Source organism: Chelon labrosus (genome assembly GCF_963514085.1).
Source record: "Chelon labrosus genome assembly, chromosome: 19".
In the NCBI taxonomy this organism is placed as follows: Eukaryota; Metazoa; Chordata; class Actinopteri; order Mugiliformes; family Mugilidae; genus Chelon; species Chelon labrosus.
The window spans coordinates 4420781-4446925 of record NC_140352.1 but is presented as its reverse complement, the minus strand read 5'-3'; the positions used below and the strand labels follow the sequence as shown (position 1 = coordinate 4446925).

Here is a 26145-nt window from a genome sequence, read left to right as displayed (position 1 = left end):
AAAGTACTTTTTATTATTTTTTTCGAGGGGCCTCCACGTTATGCATACTTCTAGTTCCACATGCCTAATGTTAAACCTGCCGTTAAGACGACTAATCATTCATTATTTGCTTCACACTTTCACAACTCTTCTGGTTTGTGCAAGATCAGCTGATGGCGTTCGACTTCCGAGAACCTCTTTTTCCACAGAAGTCATTTTGCAAGAGAGACACAGATCTATAGACTGAAAATGAAGGATGTGTGAGATGTGCATCCCAGTGCCGTTTATGGTTTAATATGAAAAGTATATAAAAAAAAATTTAAAAAAACGTCTGCTGTGGAAAAAAAAAAAGGAACAAATAACTGTAAGTCTTCACAAGTGTTGATTATACCTGCTGCCTTATCTGGAGACTGAACGGCGGCGTGTAAAAAAAATAAAGGAGAGCGATTACAACCGCCTGTGGATTTGTTCCGTCAGTCAGTTAGATTCATATCAAATGAATCTCAGCTAAAACTTTGCATTTAGGACGAGGCACGCACAATAAGTCTGCTTTTTTTTTCTTTTTTTTTTTTTTTAGGTGTAATGACCTTTTGGAAGATAATTCCCGCTGCTAATCAAATCTTTTGTGCCTGTGCCACAGCTTAATGAGCCAACTTCAGCCCTCCTCCACCGCCTCCTCCTCCTCCAGTAAAGCACAGTGGACTCAGGAATCAGTGACATAATCAGCTCATTTGGCTGAATCAATAACAGCCTCCTCAGACGTGCCCTTCCTTCCAGAAACTGTTTAAAATATCACTCTCCGGCGCAGTCCGCTAATTCCAGGTAATAAGGAGCACTCTGTTTCAAATATCACCACCGGTGACGGCGCCCTTAATGCAAAAAATATGCAGTCATCAAATTAAATGTGAGACTTTTAAAATGTGCTAATGCCGCGGCTTAATGAGGCCGCTTCCTCCAGACTTCAAATGGAACAATTCACCGTAATGTGGTCAACAATTAAAAAGTTCCCTCCACCTTTATCGTGACGAAACTTTGATGAGGGAGAAGGATCCATGCAGGGGATTTAAAAAAGAGAATCAAGTTAAACTAAATTAGTTTGACAGTGTTTTAGTTTTTAGTTGAGCTTCACATTTTTTTGAAATATGTACTTTCCACCTCATGGTAAAATGTAACTTAGCTTAGCATGAAGAACATGGATGGTTTCTCCATTGGTGCAATTGGGCGATACAACACTAAAAGAAAGAAAGAAAGGGATTTTATTTTTCTGCCATATGTAACCACAGCGTCAGGGCAGCTGTTAGAGACTGTTCGAGACAGTTTGTCTTTATGCTTCTGAATATAGTCCAAATAGCAACAAGGCTGCTGGCACGTCCCTTTTTTGGGAAATTTCAATATGGCCGCCAACTCGTCGAAATTGGTCTCGTAGACTCTCATGTTAAGGCAGTATTTTGTGGAAATGCAGACTCGTCAACCATGACATGTCAGTCCTGAAATACAACTGAAGTACTACTGCAATGCATCTGAAAAGGCTAACGCTAATGCTAGCAGAGGAACGGTCCAAATCCTCTGGACAGCAGTCAGTTAACAACTTCACCAAACGTCCTGTGGTAACGGAGAGAAGGAGGCTGCACATCAACTATTTGATAAAGTTATTAGACCTTTAGCTGCTACACTATCCCATCTAACAACACACTGTGGAGTATTATTAAATGCTACTGATGGTGCTGAGGTGCTGCATGTTTTTATACAGGCTATACATATCTGCAGCTCACAGTATGTAGCACATGAGCTGTCTGTTCTCAGCATATGTATTCAGGTCAAGAAGATAGATTTCATTACTTTCTACTGGGTTTTTATCAGAGACTAGTTGGTGTCGACAGTAACCTGTTTTGTTTTTTTCTCGATCGCTGCAGCAGCTGCTTAGCTGGCTATCAAGACGTTTATCGCAAAACACAGTGGGTCAGTAAGGTCGGAATGCACTGGCCATGTTCAGTGTTCCATGGAGAGGGTTAATGCATAAGACAAGCATAATTAATAGCTTAGTGCAACTGCCGTAAATGTTTTAATTCCCTCCATCAACCCCGGTGTCACTGCTGTTTAATCTGGATTTGCTGCAACTAAAATGAAATGTACACTATAGAACAAAACAGACATTGGCAACGGACACCAGGATGTAGCACCACATATCCTGTGTGTTATGTTGCTGTCTAGTTGTCACTGGTGGTGTTGCTGAGTCCTGAGTTGGCCGACTGTTCGATGCAATGTGACAGCGTCTAGCGAGCCATCGAGCGGATCAGGCATCAATAATTGCCCCCGCTGAGAGAACAGGAACGCGGGGGAAACAGCAGCTGCCAGCGTCTCTCTAGTTCACTAATTAGCACGTTACACCTCATTTATTTAATTCACTCAAAATAATGTTTGCCAAATTGGTGTTGTACTGGAGTCTTTTTTTTTTTTCCTCTCTAGACTGCTGCGAGCCAGGAAATAAGCCTCTACCCTCCTCTGAATGCAGGCTCATATTTAATGGAGAGCGGTATCGATCCTCTCATCTCTCAGGCAGGTATATCTGGCAGAGGTGAATTAGTCTTTTTGAAAACAACCATGAAATTCTGTTTAAAAGAACGGAGCGGGAAATATCTTCATCCCGCATCGCGACTCGTCTTTCAGCTCCAAAGAGCCGACGCATTAAAAGCAGCAAGCGACTCCACGTTTCAACGGATGTCATTTTATTTGGATAAAGTCTGCCAAGCAACTTGACAAGGATTAAAAAGGCAAGTGTGAACGGTACAAGACTCTTTGTGTGTGGTGTGTGTGTGTGTCGATGGAACGTGTCAGGCAAATTCGAGATGAAGTCGCAACACCACTGAACGGAAACAGGCTCGGTTCAATACAGACACCAGTCGCTTAAAGGGCCATAAAAAAAAGAAAAAACAAAACAAGTTCATATACTTTTTCTTCATCATCTCTTATCAAAGTAGAAATATAGCAAGTCCTCTCATTCTAGGTCCGGTTTTGTGAAGGTGTTGCAGCTCTGAGGTCAGGTTTAATACGTAGAACTGATTGGAATATCGATAAAACTGGCAAATAACTCAAGGAACTCATTCTTTTCTATCTCCGTCTCTGAGCTCAAATAAAAATAAATGAAGTTACTGCAGCTGATATGTGAGGAATCTTCCCCTATAATGAAATTTGAAAAGCAGAATATGTTAATTCATCCTTAGCTGAGTACCAATCAGTTAATTAGACACGTTTTAATTGGATTTGGAGCATTAGTTCCCCCCCGACTAATGAACAGAAATGATGAAATATTTCGTTGATCTTGGCAATAAGGAGCGAGCACAGTGGTGTCAGGATCAGTCAGAGTTTGGTCATGGGTATGTGAAGGCTGTTCCACGGGCCCATCCACAGCTCCTCCTCGTCCGACTGCGTTCTGTCGCTCGGGCACTCCACGGGCTCCCTCGCAACGAGTCCATCGTCATCATCGTTCCCGCCGCCGTCCACCTTCGATTCCCTCTCGCCTTCCTTCGGCTCGTCGTCCTCCGCTGCGCTCTGCGGCTGCTCCGTGATGCCCTGCGCGGCCTTCGGCTCGTTCGACTTGGACGCCACGCTCTCGGGGCCCGTGTTGCTGGTGCTGGTCGACCCCAGAGAAACGCTGGACTGTCGAGTGTTGAACACGTTCAGCGTTTTGTTGTTGTCAGTGTTAGAGAAAGAGGGAACGGCCGTCCCCGAGCTCTGGAAGGTGCGCAGCGTGACGCGCCCGCCGTCCGCCGTCGTCGTCCCGGGGCTGTTCAGGGGCACTCTTTCCTCCAGCGTGGCAGCCATTTTGTCTAGTTTTTTAAAGTGCTTGGCCAGCCGTGAGCTGAAGACGGGGGAGGTGAGTTTCAGATTGTTGTTCACGGTGGTGGTGGCGCTGGTGGTGTGCGTGGGACAGGTGGCGTTCACTGATCGCCGGGTCCGGATGATGGAGCCGTTCTGGGCCACGTAGATGCTCCCGTTCACGTTAGCGTGGCTGTTGTGGGTGGAGGAGAAGCGGCTGCGCTGGGTTTCCGGCATGCTGTCCTCGCCGGTGGAGCTGGTCTCGTACTCTCGGTCAAACACCAACTTGATCCGACGTTTTTTACTGCCCTGCTGAAAAAACAACAACAACACACAAACAATATGGAGTTAAACTAGTGACATTTAAAACTTCATTAATATTTTTTTAATGAAATGGCCCATGTCTTGACTCGAGGCAAGAGAACTGCAAAGCAAGTAATCTATTTTCTGCATTTTTCTTTAAGTTTAAAGGACCAGTGTGTTGAATTTAGAGAGATCTATTCACAAGAATGAACCCTTTATGGACCTCTTCCAAAGAGTTGGCCATGTTCCTCCACCATATTTCTAAAGTAGCCAAGAATAGACAAACCCTAGCTCCAGACTTTCCAGTTTTTTGTCGGCCAACGTATTTTCTCCTACAGGTTTTCAGTTTGTTGCAATCTGCAAACTCACCACTAGATGTCACTGAATCTTGCACACATGGTCCTTTAACTCGTGAGCATGCATCTTAACAATTTTCATTCACTCTTGAGCACTGTGTTAAAGAAGGAGCAGCTTCATTGAATTGCTTTTCAATTCCTATTTTCAATAGTACAGAGTAACATCGATCGATGGTGATAACATCTGAGATCATTTGAGAACAGTCATTTTTGCACAAATAAATCTGCTTTTTGCACTGCCTCATTTTGCACGAACCAGCACCTCACCATCTTATAGTTCTTAAAGTTTTAGCAATTATTTATTTGCAGTTTTCCCACCACCACACTGTACATACAGAATGTCTTTATATTTCTATTTTTCTGTAGATATTTTTCAGTGTTGTTATTTTTTTGTATATATTTTTCATTTGCACTACTTTTTGGTAATTCTCCTGTCAAAGTTGTTATTGTTTTTTGTATATATTTTTTGCCAAATTGAGCACTACTGTGACAAGGTAATTTCCCAAATGTGGGATAAATAAACATGTCTTATGTCTTATTTAAAGGATAGGCTCACAGTTCTACTCATAAAACTGCCTCAAAAATGTAACTGAACCTACAGATTGTAGTAATTTTAGTTTAAATCCAGTCCTGATATATTTACCACCTTAGCTTAGCATATTTTATTAAAGCGGATTGAAAATTTGCAGCCATTTTGTGCAAATTTGACACTGAACACATTTGAAATTTTGACTCGAATATAAAAACATTACATATCTAAAACTATGATATTATTATAATCATATAATACTTATGAAGATACTTCATTTGTTGCATCGTTTTTTTTCTACAGGGTTGGAAATTGAAGTGGTTTTCAGATTTCTGCAATCTGCAAACTCACCGCTAGATGTCACTAAATCTTTCACACGTGGTCCTTTAACTCGTGAGCATGCATCTTAACAATTTTTTATTATTAATCATGTACACTGCATTAAACAAATCAGCTTCATTTAAATACTTTTCAATCGTGAACACTCAGAACACTCCTTTAACTTAACGATTTCTGCTAAGTTAGTAAAGAGTAATGTGAAAATGCCTCTAAAATGTAGTTGAAGCTACAGATTATAGTCATTTTAGTAAAAAAACTGCAGCTCTTTAAATCCAGTGGTGATATATTTACCATCATAGCTTAGCATATTTTATTGAGGCGGATAGAGATTTGGCACAAAATCTAAAAAACTGTGATTTTTATACTGATAAAATACTTAAGAAGATACTTCATTTGATGCACTGAGGCCGCAAAAAAGTGAACCTATCTTTTAAACAGAGAGCCTCGTCTCTTGTGCCTTTTCCTGTTTCTTTCTAAGAAGAGAAATTCATCAGCTGTAGGTTGTATGACAGTCATTCATGACCTTTTTCATGATCCTTGTACCTCATTCAGTGTTTTTCCCGTAAAACTCTGAAAATTTACAAAATAAAAGTTGCACCTTCACTCACTGCAAACACACACACACACACAAAAAGGTCAGAGCAGCAGTGTTTACTCCAGACTGTGGATTATCTGAGGCCTAAAAATGTAAAGCATTGATGAAATGCTTTGATCCCCACATACCAGTTAATGCTTTATAGCGTTAAACACCGTGTAAAGATCTAGAGCCAACACTGCTGCACAGACACGAAAAGAAAAATAACTCTAATCTGCAAACGTAAGCCTCGCAGTTCCTCCATTTAACCTCGCCTGCATGGAATAAAGAATCTGTTCTCCATTACAAAGAAGACGTCTGCAGGTAACAGGGACCGGAGGAAGTGACTGACACAGGGGGAGGGCGGCAGACAGGAAAAGAAACGACTAATGTAAAAGTGCTCGAGTTCAACAAAGAGAGGTCAGTGAATAACAACCGCAGGGCTGCGAGCAGCAGAGAAATAATCGGCTGGTGGTGGCGCTTCAGCGAAAAGGAAAACGAGACAAGTCGGCTCGGGTGAAAGACTTCGGACGCGCGACCGCCTCTGATTGGAAGTGGTGGATTGAAGATCTGAGCACAAGAAAGAAGTAGAGCCAGGAGATACTGGAGAGGGCAGCAGAGGACATGCAGGTGATTTGAACTCCCGTGAATATAAATCACGGCAAACAAGGAAAAAGAGGCGAAAGATTACAGCAATAAATTCCACTCAGGTAATGACTGCACACCCAAGCCAGGCGTTTTCACCAAGACCTTACTCAGTGGCGAAGAATTTAATCTCTGGGGGGCTAAGGCCTCATCTGCATTTCAATCAGCCGAGTCATTTCCCAAATCCCCGTCTTCTTGATCTTGGTCTCCGTCCCTGCTGCTCCTCTCCTCCTCCTCCTCCTCCTCCTCCTCCTCCGTGTCCTCGATGATGGGCGACAAGTCGTCTGAGGTGTCTATCACGTCTGAGCTGACATTTGATTGGCTGTGGCTGGATGCTCGTCTGCTCAACGAGGACCTTCCTGATCCAGCTGACTCCTCGCCCTCCTCATCTTCGCTCTCTTGCTCCAGTGTTTCCCGCGAAGAGTGTGAGTGTCTGGAGGTTTTAGGCCTCGACGCTGCAGAATATTTGGAGCTTTTCGAGTCAGAGCCGGTCCTTCCTCTCTTTAACTTGCTTCTGGTATTGCTACTTGTCCTGTTGCTCCTTGCAGAGCTCTTGCTAACTCTACCTTTGGAGCGTTTCCTGCTCTTCCCTTTCCTCTCTTCCTCACTCTCTAACCCTGACTCCTTCTCGGACTCAGAGCCCTCCACCTCCTCGTCCTTTTCCGTTCCTGACTCAGACTCGTTTCTTTCCGTTTCTGTGTCGGACTCGGTCTTGTCTCGCTCCGCCGCGAAGGAAGACGTGGGGCTGCTCGTGTCGGACAGTTCCGATGGAGACTCTTTGCCGCCACTTCCCGTTTCTGAATCGCTGTCGTGAAATCTTTTTCCTCTCCCCCACCGGCCCTCGTAGGAGCTGCCGTCTTCTCCCGACTCCCCGCCCCTCCTTCCGTGTCCCCTGGTTTTCTGGGACACGGATGCAGAAACGCTCATATCTCCTATGGAGCCATACATCTTCCTTCTGTCCTGCTCTCCTCTTTCCCAGCTTTGAACATCGGCCCACTGTTCATCTCCCACCCTGATGGGTCCCTGGAGCCTTCTGGCGAGGGAGATAAGACTGAGGGCCTCGCTCAGCTTTTGTTTCACCGGTGGGGGTTTGCTTGCTTCAGTGGACGTCTGGAAATAACTCCCATCGATGACCAAGTCGCCGTCCAGGCTGAAATAGCGCCCAGAGGACAACGAGCCAGGGAGCTGTCCCCTGTGCTCAGGCCTGACGCCTCCTCCAACTCCATTCCTCATCCCATTGTTTGTCGCTGCTCCTCCGTTGCTTCTCCCCCAAATTTCCATTTCTCCTCTCACTCCCCTCTCCCTCCCTCTCTCTGTTACTTCATGTTGTCCTCCGCCTTTGCTTTCACCTTTCCCTGCCTCCTCTTTCTCAAAAACCATCTCCACCCTGTCTGCTTTTCTGTCTTGCAGTCTCTCTCGCCCTCCATCCCCTTCTTCTATTGGCCTGATTCTGGCTTTGCTCCACGGGGGGTGGAAGCTAGGAGCCTGTCCAGGCGTTTTCTCCGCAGGGGACAGCAGCGTACTCACTCTCATAGCGGCCTTCAACCTTGCAGCAGCACTCGAGCTCTTAGGTTTGGCGGTCGCGTCTTGTTTTTTGTCGCCCTCGGTCCTCGGGGTCGCCGGGGTCTTTCTTGGGGGAGGAATAGGCGCAGGGCGTGGCTGGAGGTGTGGCACTAACCTGTCTCCTTGCAACTGTCTCCTCACCTGTTGTCACGATCAGCCCAAAAACAAATTAGGAACAAATAAGAGATTTATGTCTCACAAAGCATCACTGTCAGGAGTTATTACTACAGTAGGAGCTGGCTTCAACGTTTTATAATTTTACATTTAAAAAGTTATAAACACAGGCACAGGTTGTGTTCTTCTTCAAACAGAACAAGTCTTAAACATGTCATCTTTAACGTGACACAGGTACAGTAATGTGTCCTAAACCATACAAGAATAGACAAAATTCTATTGCAGTTCAGAATTCAGACAAATTTTTGAACTGCAGCTTTAGGCTTTTTGTTTCCTTTGGATTCTTTGAGGTTAGCTGAGCTAACTAGATGCTGACTCTGGATACACTTTACAGACATTAAATAGGTGTCAGTCTTCTCCTTGTGAAAATGAATAGTCAAAAAAAAAGAACTATTCTTGTGCTGCCCCTTTAAAAAGGGTGCACGTTCATGAGACCCTGTTTCATCCATGTGGGTTGCCGTACAGGTTAGACTACAGAGAGCGGTAGCCAGGTGTGTGCTGCTATTTGCCCTCTTGTTTCTTCTTTCTTCAGCTAAACTAAAAGGAACATACGTCTTTTCACTTCTGACAGTAAACTTCTACACTGCCTGGACGTTTATTGAAGGACCTGTTCAGCAACCTGCAGAGATCCTGACCGCATCTCTAGCGAGGGCAGAACAATTCTTTTCAAATAATCTTGTCTCTCCACCTTCAAACTCTGCACCAAGCATCCATTCTTAATGTTGGACATGCATCAGATTCTTTTCATATCCCGGACACTGTGTGCTTCACCAGCCTGTGTTACTGGATCTCCAGCCATTTCTCTTGCAGCGTGTGTTCTTCTGTGTTTACCTCTCCATCAGACTCCTGCGGGCTGTAGTAGTAGCTGCCGTCGTCGTCGACAACAACTTCTCCGTATTCATCGTAGAGGCCGGAGGGTGAGATCAGCTTCCTGCGACTGCCGTACTGAGGGAGGTCATACCTGGAGAAAGAGAGGGAGGGCAAAAATGAAAGGTAAGGTAAACTAATTTCATTATTATCAATTATCAATTCATTACTGAATTCCTCATTGTAGCAAAGTGCAGGCCTACTTGTGGTTCCTAGAATTTCAAAAAGTAGAATGGGAGCTTTTTGATAAAGTTAGAGTTTACAGTTAGAGCTGGACTGAACCATCCCCATATCTCTAGGCTGCAGGGGGATGATGCACTGAGCACACGTCCTCTACTCTCTTTTTCTCTTGCACCTAGCTCCTATCCTCTAATTTCTTTTCTCTGGCACCTAGTTCCTATCCTCTAATTTCTTTTCGCTGCCACCTAGTTCCTGTCCTCTAATTTCTTTTCGCTTCCACCTAGTTCCTATCCTCTAATTTATTTTCTCTGCCACCGAGCTCCTATCCTCTAATTTCTTTTCTCTTCCACCTAGTTCCTATCCTCTAATTTCTTTTCCACCAAGTTCCTAGCCTCTAATTTCTTTTCTTTGGCACCGAGCTCCTATCCTCTAATTTCGTTTCCACCAAGTTCCTATCCTCTAATTTAGTTTCTCTGGCACCGAGCTCCTATCCTCTAATTTCTTTTCTCTGGCACCCAGTTCCTATCCTCTAATTTCTTTTCTCTGGCACCCAGTTCCTATCCTCTAATTTCTTTTCTCTTCCACGAGCTCCTATCCTCTAATTTCTTTTCTCTTGCACCGAGCGCCAATCCTCTAATTTCTTATAAAATTACTACTCATGCAAGTCTGTGCTACTGCTGTATATCATGTTAACTGCTGTGTGTCCCTCTCTCCTCTCCCCTACAACAATTTGTATTGCTATTGACGCTACATGAATAAAACCGAATTGAATCGAAGTGTCTTTAGTTTTTTCGGCCGATCATAAAGAAGCAGCAAAAAGAAAAGCTGCATACAAACAAAACGAGTTGCACTTGGCTGATGCTTATCGACAGCCACTTAAAGCAATAACACATGGGGCAACACTGTGGCTCTCTCCAATGATAAGCAATGCCTAATGACTTGCCCAGGCAAAGCTGCCTTAATCACAAGAGGACCATTTTGTTGCCAGGAGACATTGTGTTAGCAGAAAACACTGGAATCGATTTTACTCCCTCTGGTCTCCCTTTGTTTCCTGTTGCCGGGAGCGTTGCCTGACTCCACCGGCCAAAAGAAAAAAAAAATAATTAAAGAAAGAATTGGTGCCGTGTATCATCGCTTGGGCTCTGTGCCCTGCAGCAAGCAACTCGCAGAGCTGGAGGGTCAAAAAGCACCATCTTTTAAAATGCTATCTTGAAAAACAATATGTCCCAGCGTGATTAAAGTAACAAATCTGCTCTAAGTCCTAACAAAGTCGCACGGAGGAGTTGCCTCGCGCAATAACTTTTTTAGTCAACCTGTAGGGAGAAGGAGGCCACCCTCCCGTTACATGAAGCAGCCAAAGTAATAAACAAATGGAGAGGGAATGTGGATGACGGATGGGCACGGGGGAGAGCGAGAGGGGAGGTAGAGGTGTGTGAAAAGAGAAAAAATGACACAAGGGAAGGAGGAAAGAATGGGTGAAAAATGGAGGAGTCAGAACAGAAGGAACATTTAATACATGAACGTCACATTCATAAACCTTACAGCTAATGTAGAGCACAATCAAATCACTCTAAGGCTTCAGTAATCATTTTTCTTTCTTGAGTAGTCCACCCTTTCCTTTATTTTGCTCTTCCCTTCCCTCTTTTCTTCATCACTCGTCCTCCTCTCTGTATATATACATATCACCACTAGGGGGCAGTAATACATTGAATCAGAGAGTCACCTCATGCAGTTGGAAATCGTCAGGATTCTTTTGGCATCACGGTGTTTTTGTAGCTGTGTGTCTGAACCAAAATGAGCCAAACTGGGTCACTGCTCTGATTCTGGTGGTGGCTCTCCAAACGCTAATTGATGAGTCCCGGGACGTGTGATCGTATTTATACAGTCAGAGGCCAGCCCACGACAAAGTGTGTTAGTACTACTGTAATGCTGCAGCGGCTCGCTGGGGGAGGAAAGAGAAAGTCCTAATTCAAATTAAATGGAGCTGAATATATTTTATTAGATATTTTAGTTCCAAAAATAAAATTCTAAATATATACATCGATCAGCCACAGCACTATGACCACTGGCAGGAGAATAATTGACCAATAATTGACAATTCAGTGTTCTGCTTGGAAACTTTTGGACCTGGCATTCATTCGTTTGGACATGTAGCACCCACCTAGACCAGACCAGACACCCCCCCCACCCCATAGCAATGACACTCTTTGATGGCAGCAGCCATCCCCAGCAGGATGCAGCCTGACACAGACACACACACAAACACACTTTAGGAACAACTAAAAAAAAAACATGAAGAACAGCACAAGGTGTTGACCTGGCCTCCAAATTCACTAGACCCCAGCTGAAGACAGACAGTAGAGCCCTGCTCGAGGATGTCAAGGTGCGTGCTAAAAGGTCAGTGATTTAACCCGGGGGTCATGAAGAGCTTTAAAAGTAATCAGCAAAACCTTAAAATAGATTCTAAAAAGTACTGGGAGCCAGTGGAGCTCTGCTTAAACCGGAGTGATGCGATCCCTTTTTCTGGTTCTGGTTAAAAGCCTGGCAGCTGAATGTTGGACCGTCTGTTGTAATAATGTAAAATAGCCTTCAAAAGATTAAAAGACACAAATATTCTCTCGCTAATCTCTGTAAATATTTCCCAGAAACACTGAGGCATCCTTTTAATATATTTTTTTTTCCCATTTGTAAAGAAAATGTCCTCATTCTATATTTTCTGTGTCTATCTCTCATCTATACAGCAGACACACATTGCTCATCACCCAAGGCAACAGCAATTTTGTAAAAGCTAGATTTAATCCCTTATAGCTCGGTGGCGTGTATGGGTTGAGCATTTTACTCCTGACTAGAGGGCAACACCAATTTGGCTTGTTGTGTTGTTTTTTTTTTTTTTCAAAACATCAGACCTGAGCAACAAATGGTTCGAGCTATTTTCTGCATCTGTATAAATCCTGTCAGAACCATGCCAATGGCAGATGGCGGCGTTCCCACATGCAGAGAAAATCCCATTTTTGGGCTCGTGTTCCGACGACAGATGAAAGCAGAGGTCAAAAGGTTTTGTCGACTCCAAACGGCGCCCGGATAAATCACGATAAAGGAGCCGCGGAAACAGCGCTCCTGCTAACGGATCTGCTCGTCCACTTCCCCCGAAACACTCGGGGATGAGAAATGTCGCGGGGAGCGGTTTTAGTATTTGCTTTTGCACCTTTCAATTACAACTGAAACAAATAAATTGATTAGATCTCGGTCCCGCCAGGCTGCGAAAAGTCTGATTTCCTGATCCGGCGCGCGTACAGAGTCAGACACGAGTTTTGTGACTGTTGCTCTGAGCCACCAGCATCTGGTCCATTGTCTGTTTCCACGGCTGGCTGCTTGATTAGCTGCGACTGTAGCGCAAAGCTAGGCAGAGAGAATTAGCTGTGTGTGTGTGTGTGTGTGTGAGAGAGAGAGAGAGAGAGAGAACTAGCAATTGCGAGTGATTGTATGAGTGAGTGAATGAACGCGTTCGCCGTGAGAAAATTTATGTGTGCGTGTAGGTGGGTGTATGAAATCAAGTTCCCGGGAGTCTGCAGCTAAAATTATAAAAATTACACAATGCATCACAGATGGCAGGCTGCACACTGAATTACACACACACACACACACTCATGGGATTGATGCAATGAGCCGTCTTCAGGCTTGTACGTGAACACTTTGATCTAATGTGTGTTTAATATATCGAGTGCTCCATACAGTATTTCTTGCTTCTTCTTCTTCTTTTTTTTTTTTTAAACATTAAGGAACCCAAGGGGTCCCTGACTACCGGCGGTTCAAAAATACCCAAACCATACACAAGAGAGAAGGCTGGCAGGTCGCCGGTGTCAACATTTTACAGAAGCCAAACACACTCATGCAGTCGGCTTGATGTCAAAGCAGCTGCCGCGTGGCTGACATGAGGCTCGGCCGGATCAAGTGCACGCGGGGGCAGGAAGGAAATATGTTGTACCGAACCCCGTCTGTCGCCGCTGGAGGCCAAAAGGTCAGAGATGAAACGCAGAGGAGTCGGCTTGTTTTCCTCTGCCTGCCGGTATCTTCACTACCGAGCATCCCTACCAGTAAATATGAATTAACAGCGTACAATAACTACAAGGCTATGTTTTATTTAAAAGTGAACCGGCCTGCTTGGTATGTGTTTATTTACAAGTCAATTGTTGGCATGATATTTACTTTCTCTTTTAAGCTTGAAATGTAGAAAACACAGTCTCCTCTCTACGGCGTTACTGCAAGTTGTGGTTCCTGAGGTATGAACTGAATTGGTAAAGACAGCTTTTAGTTTTTTTTGCTCCCGCTGCAAGGGAACAACCTGCAGTCTAATCTCAAACTTCAAAACTTAGCATCCCTGAACGAGTTTAAAAAGACGGTGAAATGTGTCAAGTCCTGTTTGTCTGTGTGCAAATTTTTCACCTGAGCATTTCTACGTTATGCGAATTCTTGCCGAAACTGTGTCGCTGCCTTGTAGAGAGATCAAGGGGATGAACCAGGTTAATAATGAATGAATGAATTAAGTAACATACTGCAAGAGAGGGGGTTCAAAACATCACTTTTTATCCACTATCAGTAAAAAAAGAAGATTTTCAGGGAAACATGTTCCTACACTGTGCACGTGACAATAAAGACAATCTTGAATTATGGTTTAATCCTGCCACACATGTTGGTAAAGAGTCAGTGTACTGGAAGCAGTGGCACTCAAGAGGTATATGTACCAAAATGGACAATTTATGTCTTATGAAGAATTAATTAGTCAATTTAAACTCGCAGGGAAACAACATTTTTGGAAATATTTACAAATCAGGGATTGTGTAAAATCTCGACTTGGTAACTCTTCAGAGAATCATATCGTGGACTAACATGAACATACCACTGGAGTACTGCACAGCTTCACAATCTTATAAACTAATGGATTTTTCAGTAAGTGGGGAGGGCGCCAATGTGAAGTTGTCGTGGCAGAGGGACCTGGGAACAAACACTGCACAGGAGAAATGGCTGGATATGTCGGCAGGCTGTGGGACGTACGTGAGAGAGGCGGGAGGAAAGTTCACACGGTACAAGATTACACACAGATATTACCATACCCCTGTGAGATTACATGGAATGAAACTGCTGAATGACAATAGGTGTTGGAAATGCAAAACAGGAGTGGGAACTTTTTTGCACTGTATGTGAGTGTACATTAGAGGCTCCAGTTTGGGTAAAAGTTCCTTCTCCTGACTCCTATTATGTGTTTACTAGGGGACAGATCTCAGTTACCAAATGCATCTAAAAGAACATTTTCCGTTATCATGGTGGGCCTGATTACAGCTTATACAATGATTTTAAGACAGTGGAAAACGGCTGTATCTATCTGAGGCAGTGGCTGGAGGCAATGGTGGAGAGGCCATCCTATGAAGCTTTTCTGGAGTTCAACAAAGCAGACCGCGGACTAAATGCAGACTTCACCATAGAGCTTGTGGCAGTTACTGTAAGGTACAACAAATCTGAGCGTAGACCGGTGCCTCTGCTAACAACCAAAACAGCAGAGGCATATATTCTGTTAACGACCAGAAACCGTCAAGTGGTGTCTTACATCAAAACATTAGCAGCAGCTCCTTTAAATCCTCTAAGTTGCACTAGATAAGACTTATTGTTCCAGCACATTCCTCAGATTTGAGTGCAACAGCAGCAGCAGCAGCAGCAGCAGCACAACTCAGCTAACTCTTAATCAAACCCAAACAGTGTGTATTATCCTGCAAAATGTCGCCACTGCTGTCAAGAAATACCATTGCCAGGAAAAGATGTTGCACGACTTCAGATTTTTTCAAGTGGACTGTTCTGCAATGAAAGTAGACTCTGATGATGTCACTAATAAAAACACAGTAGAAAGGAATGATTTGCCTAGACGTTAATGGACAATAGTCGTTAACAGAAACAAGTCAAGCAAGTTTCTGATTGGCTACACCCACAGATATTCTATTTAAACCTCAACTTCCCACCAGTGCCTTAGAACTGAAGAAGCTACTCAGATGAGTGACGAAACGTCTTCTCAAAAAACTCAAGTCCAGTTGCCTTTCTTAAAACACTTTTTGCATAAGTAATGCTTTGCAGTGATGAAATCTATATTGACCTGAATACATCTGCTGAGAACAGACAGCTCATGTGCTACATACTGTGAGCTGCAGATATGCATAGCCTGTATAAAAACAGGCAGCACCTCAGCACCATCAGTAGCATTTAATAGTACTCCACAGTGTGTTTTTAGATGGGATAGTGTAGCAGCTAAAGGTCTAATAACTTTATCAAATAGTTGATGTGCAGCCTCCTTCTCTCTGTTACCACAAGACGTTTGGTGAAGTTGTTAACTGACTGCTGTCCAGAGGATTGGACCGTTCCTCTGCTAGTGTTAGCGGACGTCTTTTCAAATGCATCGCAGTAGTACTTTAGTTATTTCTTTGAAGCCTTCTCCGTGTACTGCAGACTAGAGCCTGTTAACAACTAGATACTTACCTGTATACCCCGACTCACCACCAGTCCTTTAGAACTGATGAAGCTACTTGGATGAAACGTCTTCATGAAACTCTACAAGTCCAGTTTCCTTTGTTTAACACATTTGGATAGATGAAAAAGTACCAACTTTTTTGAAAAAAAAAAAATAGAGATTTGAGAGTCGGCATTTTCGTGACAACTCTGCAACTCCATCTGCTGAGTAACAACATGCAATACGACGTAAAGCACTAGAAGAAGAACCTCTCAGTGGATTTGCTTTTGGCATCTGCTACACAGCACAAGAACACAGACGATAACAAAGGCAGAGTTGTACTAACCCGTGCTCATAGTTGTAATAATCTTGCGTGTAGTAGTCCTGGCCAGGGTCGATGCCAGATTCCATCGATAACTCCTGCAAGATTGACAGACTTTGATATTTAGCAGCTTTAGACACGTACACGCTCGCTGGCTGGCTGCATTTTCGCTTCCAGTAAACCCACACTCCCGCGACAAAAAAAACACACACACACACACACACAGGCGTATAGTGGAGAAGCATTCAGAAAAGAGAGAGGCGGACAAAGTACCTCTGGCCTAAGCAGAGAAGGTCGGAGAAGTTGTTGTGTCTGCCGGAGGGAAAGAAGAGCGATGAATGAAAGGACAAACAGAAGATGTTCATAGCTGCCCCCCTTCCAACAACTGTGTACATTCAGTTCTGAAAGTATAAAATCAATACCTGATGTTTCCCATGCATCATATCTAGAATACACAGGAACCAGTGTGTTTTTTATTTTATGTTGGGGGAAGGTATTGCTTTCCTCTCCAAATAGCAGCCATAAATGTTTTCTCGTGGTTGTTTAATGATATCAGGAAGATGCTAACAAAAGATTAAATGCCAAAGTTTAATTCTGCACAATCAATGGTCTTGCAGAGATCTGGACGTTGTAAAATGCCAGACATGGGAAACAGCACTAAAGACAAGACACCGCGTGCATGCATGCACGTCACCTCGGTTGCATCGAATAGAAAACCAGAGGTAAAAAAAAAGAAAAAGAAAGGAAATGACACACATGCGAGTAAAGACGTGGAATAAAAGACACCTACCTCATGTTGCCCATATCCACGCCTAGAAGATCAGAGAGACAGAGTAAGAACACTAGCCTGACATTACCAAGAAAACCTGTCATTAAACCGAAGACACTTCATGTGATGTTAAAGCGCGGCAGCTCTTTGCTGTGCATTTTCCTTCTCTCTCTGCAGAGGAGATGGGATGTTTAAATCAAAGCCCTGTGGAAGCGGCTCACGGGAAGAAAGCAAGAAGATGAAGATGAGTAGGGACGTAAAAGTAGAGGGTAGAGACTGAAGTACAAAACAGAATAGAAAGAACCAGAGAAACTACAGTGTCGTGTTGTTTCGCTCTCATGCACATTCATTTGCTGCTTAATTTCTTCTTTTATTGGGATAAACATTCTGATTACAGCTAAATATGAAACATTCACTCGTCACTAACGACCCAAATGAGCTCATTCTGTCCCTGAGAAAACGGTTAATGGAGTAGGCCATGAAAGTAATAGAATTATACTTCTGTTAAGGGGCAATTTGAGAATCTAGTAGGCTTGACTCACGAGTGGAAGGGTAGTTAATACCAGGATCAGAAAAGGTCTGTGCATGAATAGTGGGAAATGTGGGACTGTGCAGGTACAGAGTGAATGGAGAGAGACTTCCTGTTGACTGCTACTGTCTTTATTTTTGAAGGTGTTTAACTAAATTAAGAAGGAGGCTATACTCGGCCTGAACCCTTTCATCTCGTGGTTAAACTTTAGGTTGAATTTACTGCTTTGGAGTGACTCTAAAATAAGAAAATGTAGAAAAGTCTAAATGCTCGACCAGGAAACAACAAAAGAAGATGCATTTTTGTCAGAGAGGGGTGATTAAGCTACTCCATATTAGCTGGGTTGTCTGCAGTAGCACAGCCTGCAACAGTAGAAGCTAAGACAGAGAGATAAGACGCTTTTACTTTATTGTACAAGTTTTACTTTGTTGTACAAGTCTTGTACAACTCTCCCTTTGCTTAAAAAAAAGAAGCTACAGCCAGCAGCGAGTTAGCTTAGCATGAAAGGAAACCGCTAGCTTGAAAGATGTGACTAAAGCTCTAAAGTTCACACGTTAGCATGCTACCTTCTTTCACATGCGCGAACACTGAAGTGGTCAGGCTACAGATAGAAGCTAGCTAGCAGGCGCTAACTGTTTATCTGGGGCACCTAGCGGCAATTTCTAAAAATTAAGCTAACGTGAAGTACAAAAAACAGTAGTACCTCGAATGCCCACTTGAGGCTGGCTAAAAAAACACATCTGCACTCACGCTAACAAGGCAGAGTCAGGCAGCACCAAGATGGCGACGGCCGAAGCCTCCACGCTTTAGCTTCCGATAGCTCTTCAGGAGTCTTGTGGGTAATGTCATAGCCATAGCACCGCTACGGTTTATGCTAATCATATGCTGTCTTCAGCAGAGTGATACCAATCTTTTCACATCAACTCTCAGCAACAAAGAAATTTTCAAAGCAAAAACAATATTCTCATTTCTTTCTTCCGTCCTGACGTTAACAAGCTAACAAGAAGGAAAATAATAAATACTCGCGATGTCAACAAAGAATTGATTTCACCACATATCGCGTTGGATCCACCCAGCAGTCAGGATAATGACGGTATGAACAGCAGCTTAACATTGTTAACAACGCTGTGAAATGAATACTCTCTGTCAGAAAACAGACTTCAAAGACAAAAGGAAAGAGAAAAACAATAACCGAAGGAGACAAATTAAGACTCCGAGATTTAATAATAAAAAAAAAGAAACAGCAAAAACGAGAGGAATAAATATAATCTCTGCCCATGTGTCTTGACTATGTTCCCAGAGAATGTGCTGCCATGTGAAACCGAGGTAATGAGCTGGTGAAATGAAGATGTATCACAGACAAACAATAAGAAAGTTTTTAGAGGACACATTCTCCTTTTCGGTTATTAGAAAAGCAAACACACACACAGACACGGGCACGCGCAAAACGAATTGTTCAACCACTTGAGCGTTTCATTAATTCATTTCAGAAAGTCAGCGGCAGATGCACTCAAAGGAGGAAAAAAAGAAACGGCTTTACAGGAATGAGTGTGCTTCAGAAAGACAGATTATTGGTTGTAAAGGTGTTAAAGTCTGGACGGACGGATTAACACTGATGGACACATGAGTGGATGAGCAGATATGGCGGGACGGGTGAATGAATGGAAGGATTAATGGATGAATACAGAGATGATCTACAGGTGAGACTTAAACGACCCCTCCTCACATCACTGTGTGTATTTCTGTGTGTATTTAAGCCGCTACCTGCATCGCTGTGTACAGCCAAGTCTGTGTTTTTCGCGTCGGTGCATGACGGTAAGTCCGTCTTTGTGGCCTTGTTGCTCTGACAGACACATTATTAGGTCCTCTGGAGACAAAAACACACAGACAGCTATCTGATCTGACATGACTGACTCTCGCTCTTTGTGTCCTCTCCACCTTGTCTCTCAGTGTGTTTGAGAAGCAGGAAGGGAGACATATTATTAGCTCTTAAAGAACAGAGTATGACACCCAATAACAATCTCTATTTTATTTCCCCCCCTCTCTTGTGGAGCTACTGTAGCTCCCTCACCCTTTTACACTCATTTGTTACTCCCTCTTTTCCTTTCTCCTCTGACCTGTTTCTCAGCCTATTTCAGCCTTTTCTGTTTCCACCACCTGCCATTGTTTCGCACCTTGTCTCGTGGTTATGTAGAAAATAACTTCAAAAATAACCCGGTCCCGTCACATTTCCAGAATAAAACCTCTCTGAAGGAAAGTAAACCAGCAGGGAGAGAGTGCAAGAATGAGCTGTTTTTCCTTGGTGTTGGAAACGTAGTACGAGTTAAGGGCCTCTCCAGAGATCGTAGTTTGCCTAATAATCACTTCATCTAGATATTGTGTTCATGTGAATCCATTTCCTGTTAGGGCCATGGGACATTTTATATTGCCGTATCCAAGTATAGACTAGTTGTCTAGTCAGATTGTCACTGCTTTAAGCATCACGTTGACTAGTCGCCGATCACGTGACAATAACAACATGGTCGCCTCCTAGAAGACAGGTGAGGAGCCCAGTGGTTCATCAAGTGTGTGGAAATACTTCACTAAAGATGAAGCCCATACTACCGTGACATGTCTGTCCTGAAATACAACTAAAGTACTACTGCAATGCATCTGAAACGGCTAACACTTATACTAGCAGTGCTGAGGTGCTGCCTGTTTTTATACAGGCTATACATATCTGCAGCTCACAGTATGTAGCACATGTTCTGTCTGTTCTCAGCATATGTATTCAGGTCAAGAATATAGATTTCATTGCTGCAAAGCATTACTTGTCCAAAAAGTGTTTAAGAAAGGCAACTGGACTTCTAGAGTTTTTTTTTAGAAGAAGTTTCGTCACTCATCTGAGTAGCTTCTTCAGTTCTAAGGCACTGGTGGGAAGTTGAGGTTTAAATAGGGACATCTGTGTTGCCCATCAGAAACTTACTTGACTTGTTTCTGTTAACGACCAGAAACTGTCACGACTATTGTCCATTAACGTCTAGACAAAGCATTACTTTTTACTGTGTTTTTATTAGTGACATCATCAGAGTCTACTTTCATCGCAGAACAGTCCACTTGAAAAAATTTGAAGTTGTGCAACATCTTTTCCTGGCAATGGTGTTTCTTGACAGCAGTGGCAACATTTTGCAGGATAATACACACTGTTTGGGTTTGATTAAGAGTTAGCTGAGTTGTGCTGCTGCTGCTGCTGTTGCACTCAAATCTGAGGAATGTGCTGGAACAATAAGTCTTATCTACTGCAACTTAGAGGATTTAAAGGAGCTGCTGCTAATGTTTTGATGTAAGACACCACTTGACGGTTTCTGGTCGTTAACAGAATATATGCCTCTGCTGTTTTTGGTTGTTAGCAGAGGCACCGGTCTACGCTCAGATTTGTTGTACCTTACAGTAACTGCCTCAAACTCTATGGTGAAGTCTGCATTCCTAGGTTTATTTGTCGGATCCAGAATCATGTCAAAATAGATATGTGGATACTGTGGACCACTATTAAATCCTAATGATGGTGCTGAGGTGACGTCATCAGAGACTAGTTGGTGTCGACTTTAAAAGATCTGATGTCGAGCGACCCCTAATCAATAGTGACAAGTTGTCTATTTTGCTGAGACTGAGACGCTGACCTGTGTAACTGTTTGGCTAATCCAACTAATTTATTACAAGCATGTTTTCTTTCGCAGAGCATCAAATAAAGCTGTTGGTGTCTCAGAGATACGCGTGAGTTTGTGATGGGGCTCTGATGCACCAGATTTGCAACTGAGTCCAATGTAAACCTACCAATGATAATATTAGACACCATGAGATGTCATTGTTGCTTCTTTTCTTCAAGCATGTGTTCCCAGAACCGCAGGGTTTTCCTGAACTAACGTAAGTCCTCTGGTGCCTAAACCTCAATCTCACAGACAACAAAACTCAAATCCAACAATAAAACGAAACTCAGTGAAAAGATAATGATCCACTCAGGGCATAACTGCAACTCGCTGTGAGGCTTATCCCTCCAACGTCCCTCAAACCTTCTCCAACTTACGGTAGTAGCTGTATTGAACTGGAAACACTCCCCTATGTCATTAGAGCGTATGCTCGGCCTAACCTGGTGCATCACGGCACAAATGCCAAAGGACTCTTGGCAATATTTGACATCCTGCGTATGAGTACACATTGTAATGACTGTTTACTTTAAAGCATTATTATTTCCTTTGCAGTTTCCAGTGGTTATTTTCTGCTTCAGTGTGAGATTTCCCACGACAATCCTTGTCGCATCAAGTCGTGCATGTTGTCCCCATGTCGTGCTGTTGTTTTTTCCAATTGAATGAACGCTGGAAATAATGCATATTCCCAAAGATGTAAAAAAGTGTTTGTTCTCTAGCGAAAGCAGCATGAGACAATGAAGATGCATTGTCTCTGTGTGTTTGTGCAACCACATGCGCTATACAGGGGTTGAAAGCTAATCTTGCAGGTGCCCCATTGGCTTATATTTATATGTGCATGTACATGATTGGTTGTTTCCATTTAAAATTACACTTTTTTTTATCTCATACATTATATAAATCATCCTTTGCAGTGTGTTTCTTGATGACTGGGATGAAAGCCCAAACGCACCAGTCTAATAAAATTGTTCCATTTAAGTGCTGCTGGATTCCTTATCTTTGTACAATTTCTTTTCCTCCTCCGTGCACCTTAATGGGAGGTGAAGTCGCGCCAGAAGTACATTTTCTTTCTGTAAAATCTTGACAACACAAGATTTATAGCAGTATCACGACTTTCTGCAACTCCAAAGAAACTTTATCATGTTGTAAAATTACAGCGCGTCAAATTTCACTGCAGGAAAACATCCACCGAGACGTTTACCATCAGGGTTTGTTTTATTTGGCTGCACATCAGGATCTGACGTAATATTTCTGTTTCATTTGTTTGAATAGGTTCTCTTTGTCTGCTAGCAGGGCTAGTGTGGATGTCAGCTGATGTTTTGGGTCATTTTTATGCAGAAATGTAGAAAATTCTGAGTGGTGCCAATACTTTTAAGCGGCACTGTATAGCTATTATCAGATTGATTTATTTAAGGTTCATTTAAGTTACTGCAGGACTAGATGCCGTAACCTACGTACGTTGCTGACGCAGGTGGGACACATTTATACTCTCATCAGTCTGTCTTTCTCTGTAACAACACCTCCCAAACACTAGTCAGCGCTGTGTCTGATTAATTTTTGTTTCTACTTCCTGCTCAACAATAGTGACTGAAACTTTTGCCAAAATTTCGCAGAAGACGAGAAACGAGAAAAAAGACAGTTTGTATCTCAGAACCTCCTCAGTTAACCTATTCCTCGATGTGTTCCATCTTTATTGATCCAAAACAATCAGTTAAAAAATTGCGGAGATGGAGAAGCAGACGGAAATACTAAAGCGGAAACACGCTGCTACCAAGCGGACCAGTCACAGCTCTTGTGGTCTGAGTTGCCACGACGGGTCATCCCTTTCCTGGAGAGGTGCACGTCAGGTGTCAAACTGACGCAGAAGCCTGAACCGCCTATTAGTGTCCATAACCAGAGTGATTTATTGAAAACATGCTGTAATTATGCAGGACAAAACAACCGGACCACTAGAAGAGACACTGACAAATAATTAGGACATGTTGCTATAGTAGTTATCAGTTAATGGGCAATTTCTAAATGGACACTCTACAACTCGACTGCTAATGCAACAGATACAGTGAGGAAAATCTCATTTATGCCACTGAACCATTGAACACATCCTGGTTTCTAAACTAATAGCTTTCAACGCAATTTCACATTTTTTGTTTGATAAAAAAAACAGCCTCTTAGTTAGCACCGCATATTTTATTGCGAAAACCATCTCACCTTCTTGACCTTTTCGTCCCATTATTACCTACCTAAACAGGGTTGCTATAATTAAAATCCCCAAGCATTTCGACCCTCTAGATAATGTTTGTAAAAATGTGGTACATATAATAAATAAAAATATCATCTCTACATAAAGGTATTACTTCACCTACTTACATTAGTCTCCTTGAAAAAAACCCAAAAACAAACGTTGTGACACATTAAAAGACAATGCAGAAGACATTCAGAGACACTGTGATCCCAGCGGCAAATGAAAAGACACAATTAACCAAACGAATACTAATAGAAGAAAGACTGAGAAAAACAGAAAGAGCTAAGAAACAACCTTGGGAACTGGAGACAAATGAACAAAAACTAAATTTGACAGAAAGCTGCACAACTACAAAAGAGATTGATGCCGGATGTTGATATGCTAAAGATGACACAGTATAAAAAGATCAACCCTGTCTCCTAGAAACTGACTTTAAATAAAGCTAATTTGCAACGGGGAGCTTCAAAAGCTGACGGGATTATATGTTCTAGTTAAAACTTTCTGATGAGATAAAAATGCAGTATATTGTTAGACTTTTTAGGCTTAGGTTTAATTTTTAACACTTGGTTGTGGTCAGGGAAAGCTGTTGGTGCACAGTGACTCTAATCCTGAAGCTAAAAATGAATATGTAAGTCAGTGAGACGGCAAAAACAATTGTTATTCAAGCTGAAGCACCAAGAAACATGATAAGGAATCTCTCATTTCCAGAAAGACCTTGGACCCTTAGACCCTTCATGCTCCTCGGCAAGCTAAAGGCCTTGGATGAGGTCTAAGGTCAGAATCACATCATGATTTCACCTCACCTTGCGATCATAAATTGAGGAATTATGCACTGGGTGTTCAGGCACCAAGGTTTATTCTAGTTGTGAACTCAGATTTGGGACTTGGGGACTAAAACAGACCAAAGAACTGAAGCAGGCTACCGGGTGGAGCAGCAGACAACAACAACAAGGAGAACAAAGGGCTCTTTCATGCCTGACTTTTTAGTTTGATCTGAACAAAAAGAGACAGTCTCGGTCTATATAAAACTGAACTATGGTCTGGTTTGTGTGAGAAGTTCATTATGATGGTTCAGATGTTTTTACAGGAAGTTATGGGAAAAAATGAGCCTGGGTGGAACATGTCTAGAGGATGAGATACGGTCCAAAAATAAACAAAATAATTAAAGTAAACTGGAGAGAATTCATGAAAAATGCTTTTCATGTGGTTTGAACAGGATGAGAAAGAGAGCACAAGAGAGGGCAGGAGAGCAGTGCTACTATGGCAACATATGCACACAATGCCTTGCACAAAGCAGTGCTGGTGGTGATAATGTTCAAAACAAATTACCGTACTGAACGGAGATTTGTCTGATCAGTACTTTTTCTCCGTTCAGATGGAGTGGAGTGGAGAAAACCTAACGTCTCAAGTATTTCAAGTATCTATCTTAAGCAGTGAGATCAGATGTGTTATCCACCTTAACGTAGCAGTGCAGTAGAATTAATGTACGGCTTAGAGAAGTTAAAAGAGTATAGAAATTCATAAATCTGCTTCCTAGGAGAAAGGGTTGAAAATGATACACCAGTGCACAGAATCAAATGGATAACAACTTGATAGGAACAGACAGAATATGCAATGGTACAGAAATCTTACAGTAAGTGTTGCAGCACTTCTACGATAACGGTGAGCGCTGATCAAAGGGTTAGGGTTATCCATACAAAGATGACACAAAGAGTCAGCAAATTTCAGAGCGGGGTGGCAGATGCCTGTCCTCTCCTCCGACACATCTGTAATCGGCTTGTTTAGAAGCTCAGAAAACTTTTAATCAGCTTCTCGTTACGTCAAGTGCCCGCCAGCAACCACGTGTCAACTTTCATTGAGAACAACATGGATATACTTTAAAGTCTTGCTGACAACTATTTACTTTACTTTGCCACGGATAGGACAGTAGTCGAACTGAATGTTAACCAGGAAATTTTTCATTTCCGAACTCCCCGCTGCAGCTATTTGAGTTCTCCTATTCTGATTTTCTGTTCTCAGCGGAGAGAGGAGGCATTTTATATCTGCCCAAGAGTGTTTATATTGCGCCTTTTTCTTTCTTTTATTAAGTATAAAACAGGAAGTCATGCTGGAAGAGCTCAGCCGTAGAGACGGTAAACATCACAAAATGATCGCTGCGTCCCGCTGAGCTATATTGAGCATCAGCGCCGCGGCAGCTGCACAGCAATATCAAGAAATGTCCCTCTGTCGGCGTTCCACATCACAAAGGCAAATGTTAAAGCATTGTAGACTGGGAGGGGAATCGTTTCTCAAGCTCTTCCACAATGGAGTTCATGTTCGCATTGGGCTGGATCTGTGGAGGTGGACGATCTTCTCCTCCTCCTACTCCTCCTTCCAATCCTCCTTCTCCTCCTGCTTCTTCGCCACCTCCCTCTCTTGCCTCTCCTCCTCCTGCAACAGCTAACGCATCCAAGGAGTCGAGCGAATCGAGGGAGTCAATGGAAGCGCGGCTCTTCAAGACCTTTTTGAGCGGGATCTGTTTCTGATCTATCTGGCTGAACATGTTGGCCACGGACTTCTCGATGTCCGCAATGTTCTGGATGTTCTTTAGAATTCCTTTCAGTTCCTTTCGGGGAGGTTCGGGTTCCGCCGGGAGGGGCGGAGGCGGCGGGCGAAGGGACACGGGCCGCAGAGCCGGCACCTCCGAGAGCGACGGCAGGACAAAGGTGGATGGACGCATGAGCGAGGGCGACAGAGGGGGAGGGAGTGGCGGTGGAGGTGGCGGAGGTGGCAGAAGAGGAGGAGG

At 43.1% G+C, this 26145-nt stretch overlaps 1 protein-coding gene across 1 annotated transcript in view; it reads right to left on the bottom strand.

The window, feature by feature from the left end:
* Window positions 1–2870: 2870 nt before the first annotated feature.
* LOC311504369 (protocadherin-15-like) overlaps window positions 2871–26145 on the bottom strand; it is a 197009-nt gene continuing 173734 nt past the window's right edge. The window contains exons 35-39 of the mRNA XM_084567402.1: window positions 16928–16949; window positions 16411–16449; window positions 16162–16235; window positions 9110–9239; window positions 2871–4107 (exon numbers count right to left, since the gene is read on the bottom strand). Of these exons, the coding sequence (XP_084423528.1) occupies window positions 3337–4107; window positions 9110–9239; window positions 16162–16235; window positions 16411–16449; window positions 16928–16949 (1036 nt within the window). The 3' untranslated portion in view covers window positions 2871–3336. The remainder of the gene's footprint in view (window positions 4108–9109; window positions 9240–16161; window positions 16236–16410; window positions 16450–16927; window positions 16950–26145) is intronic.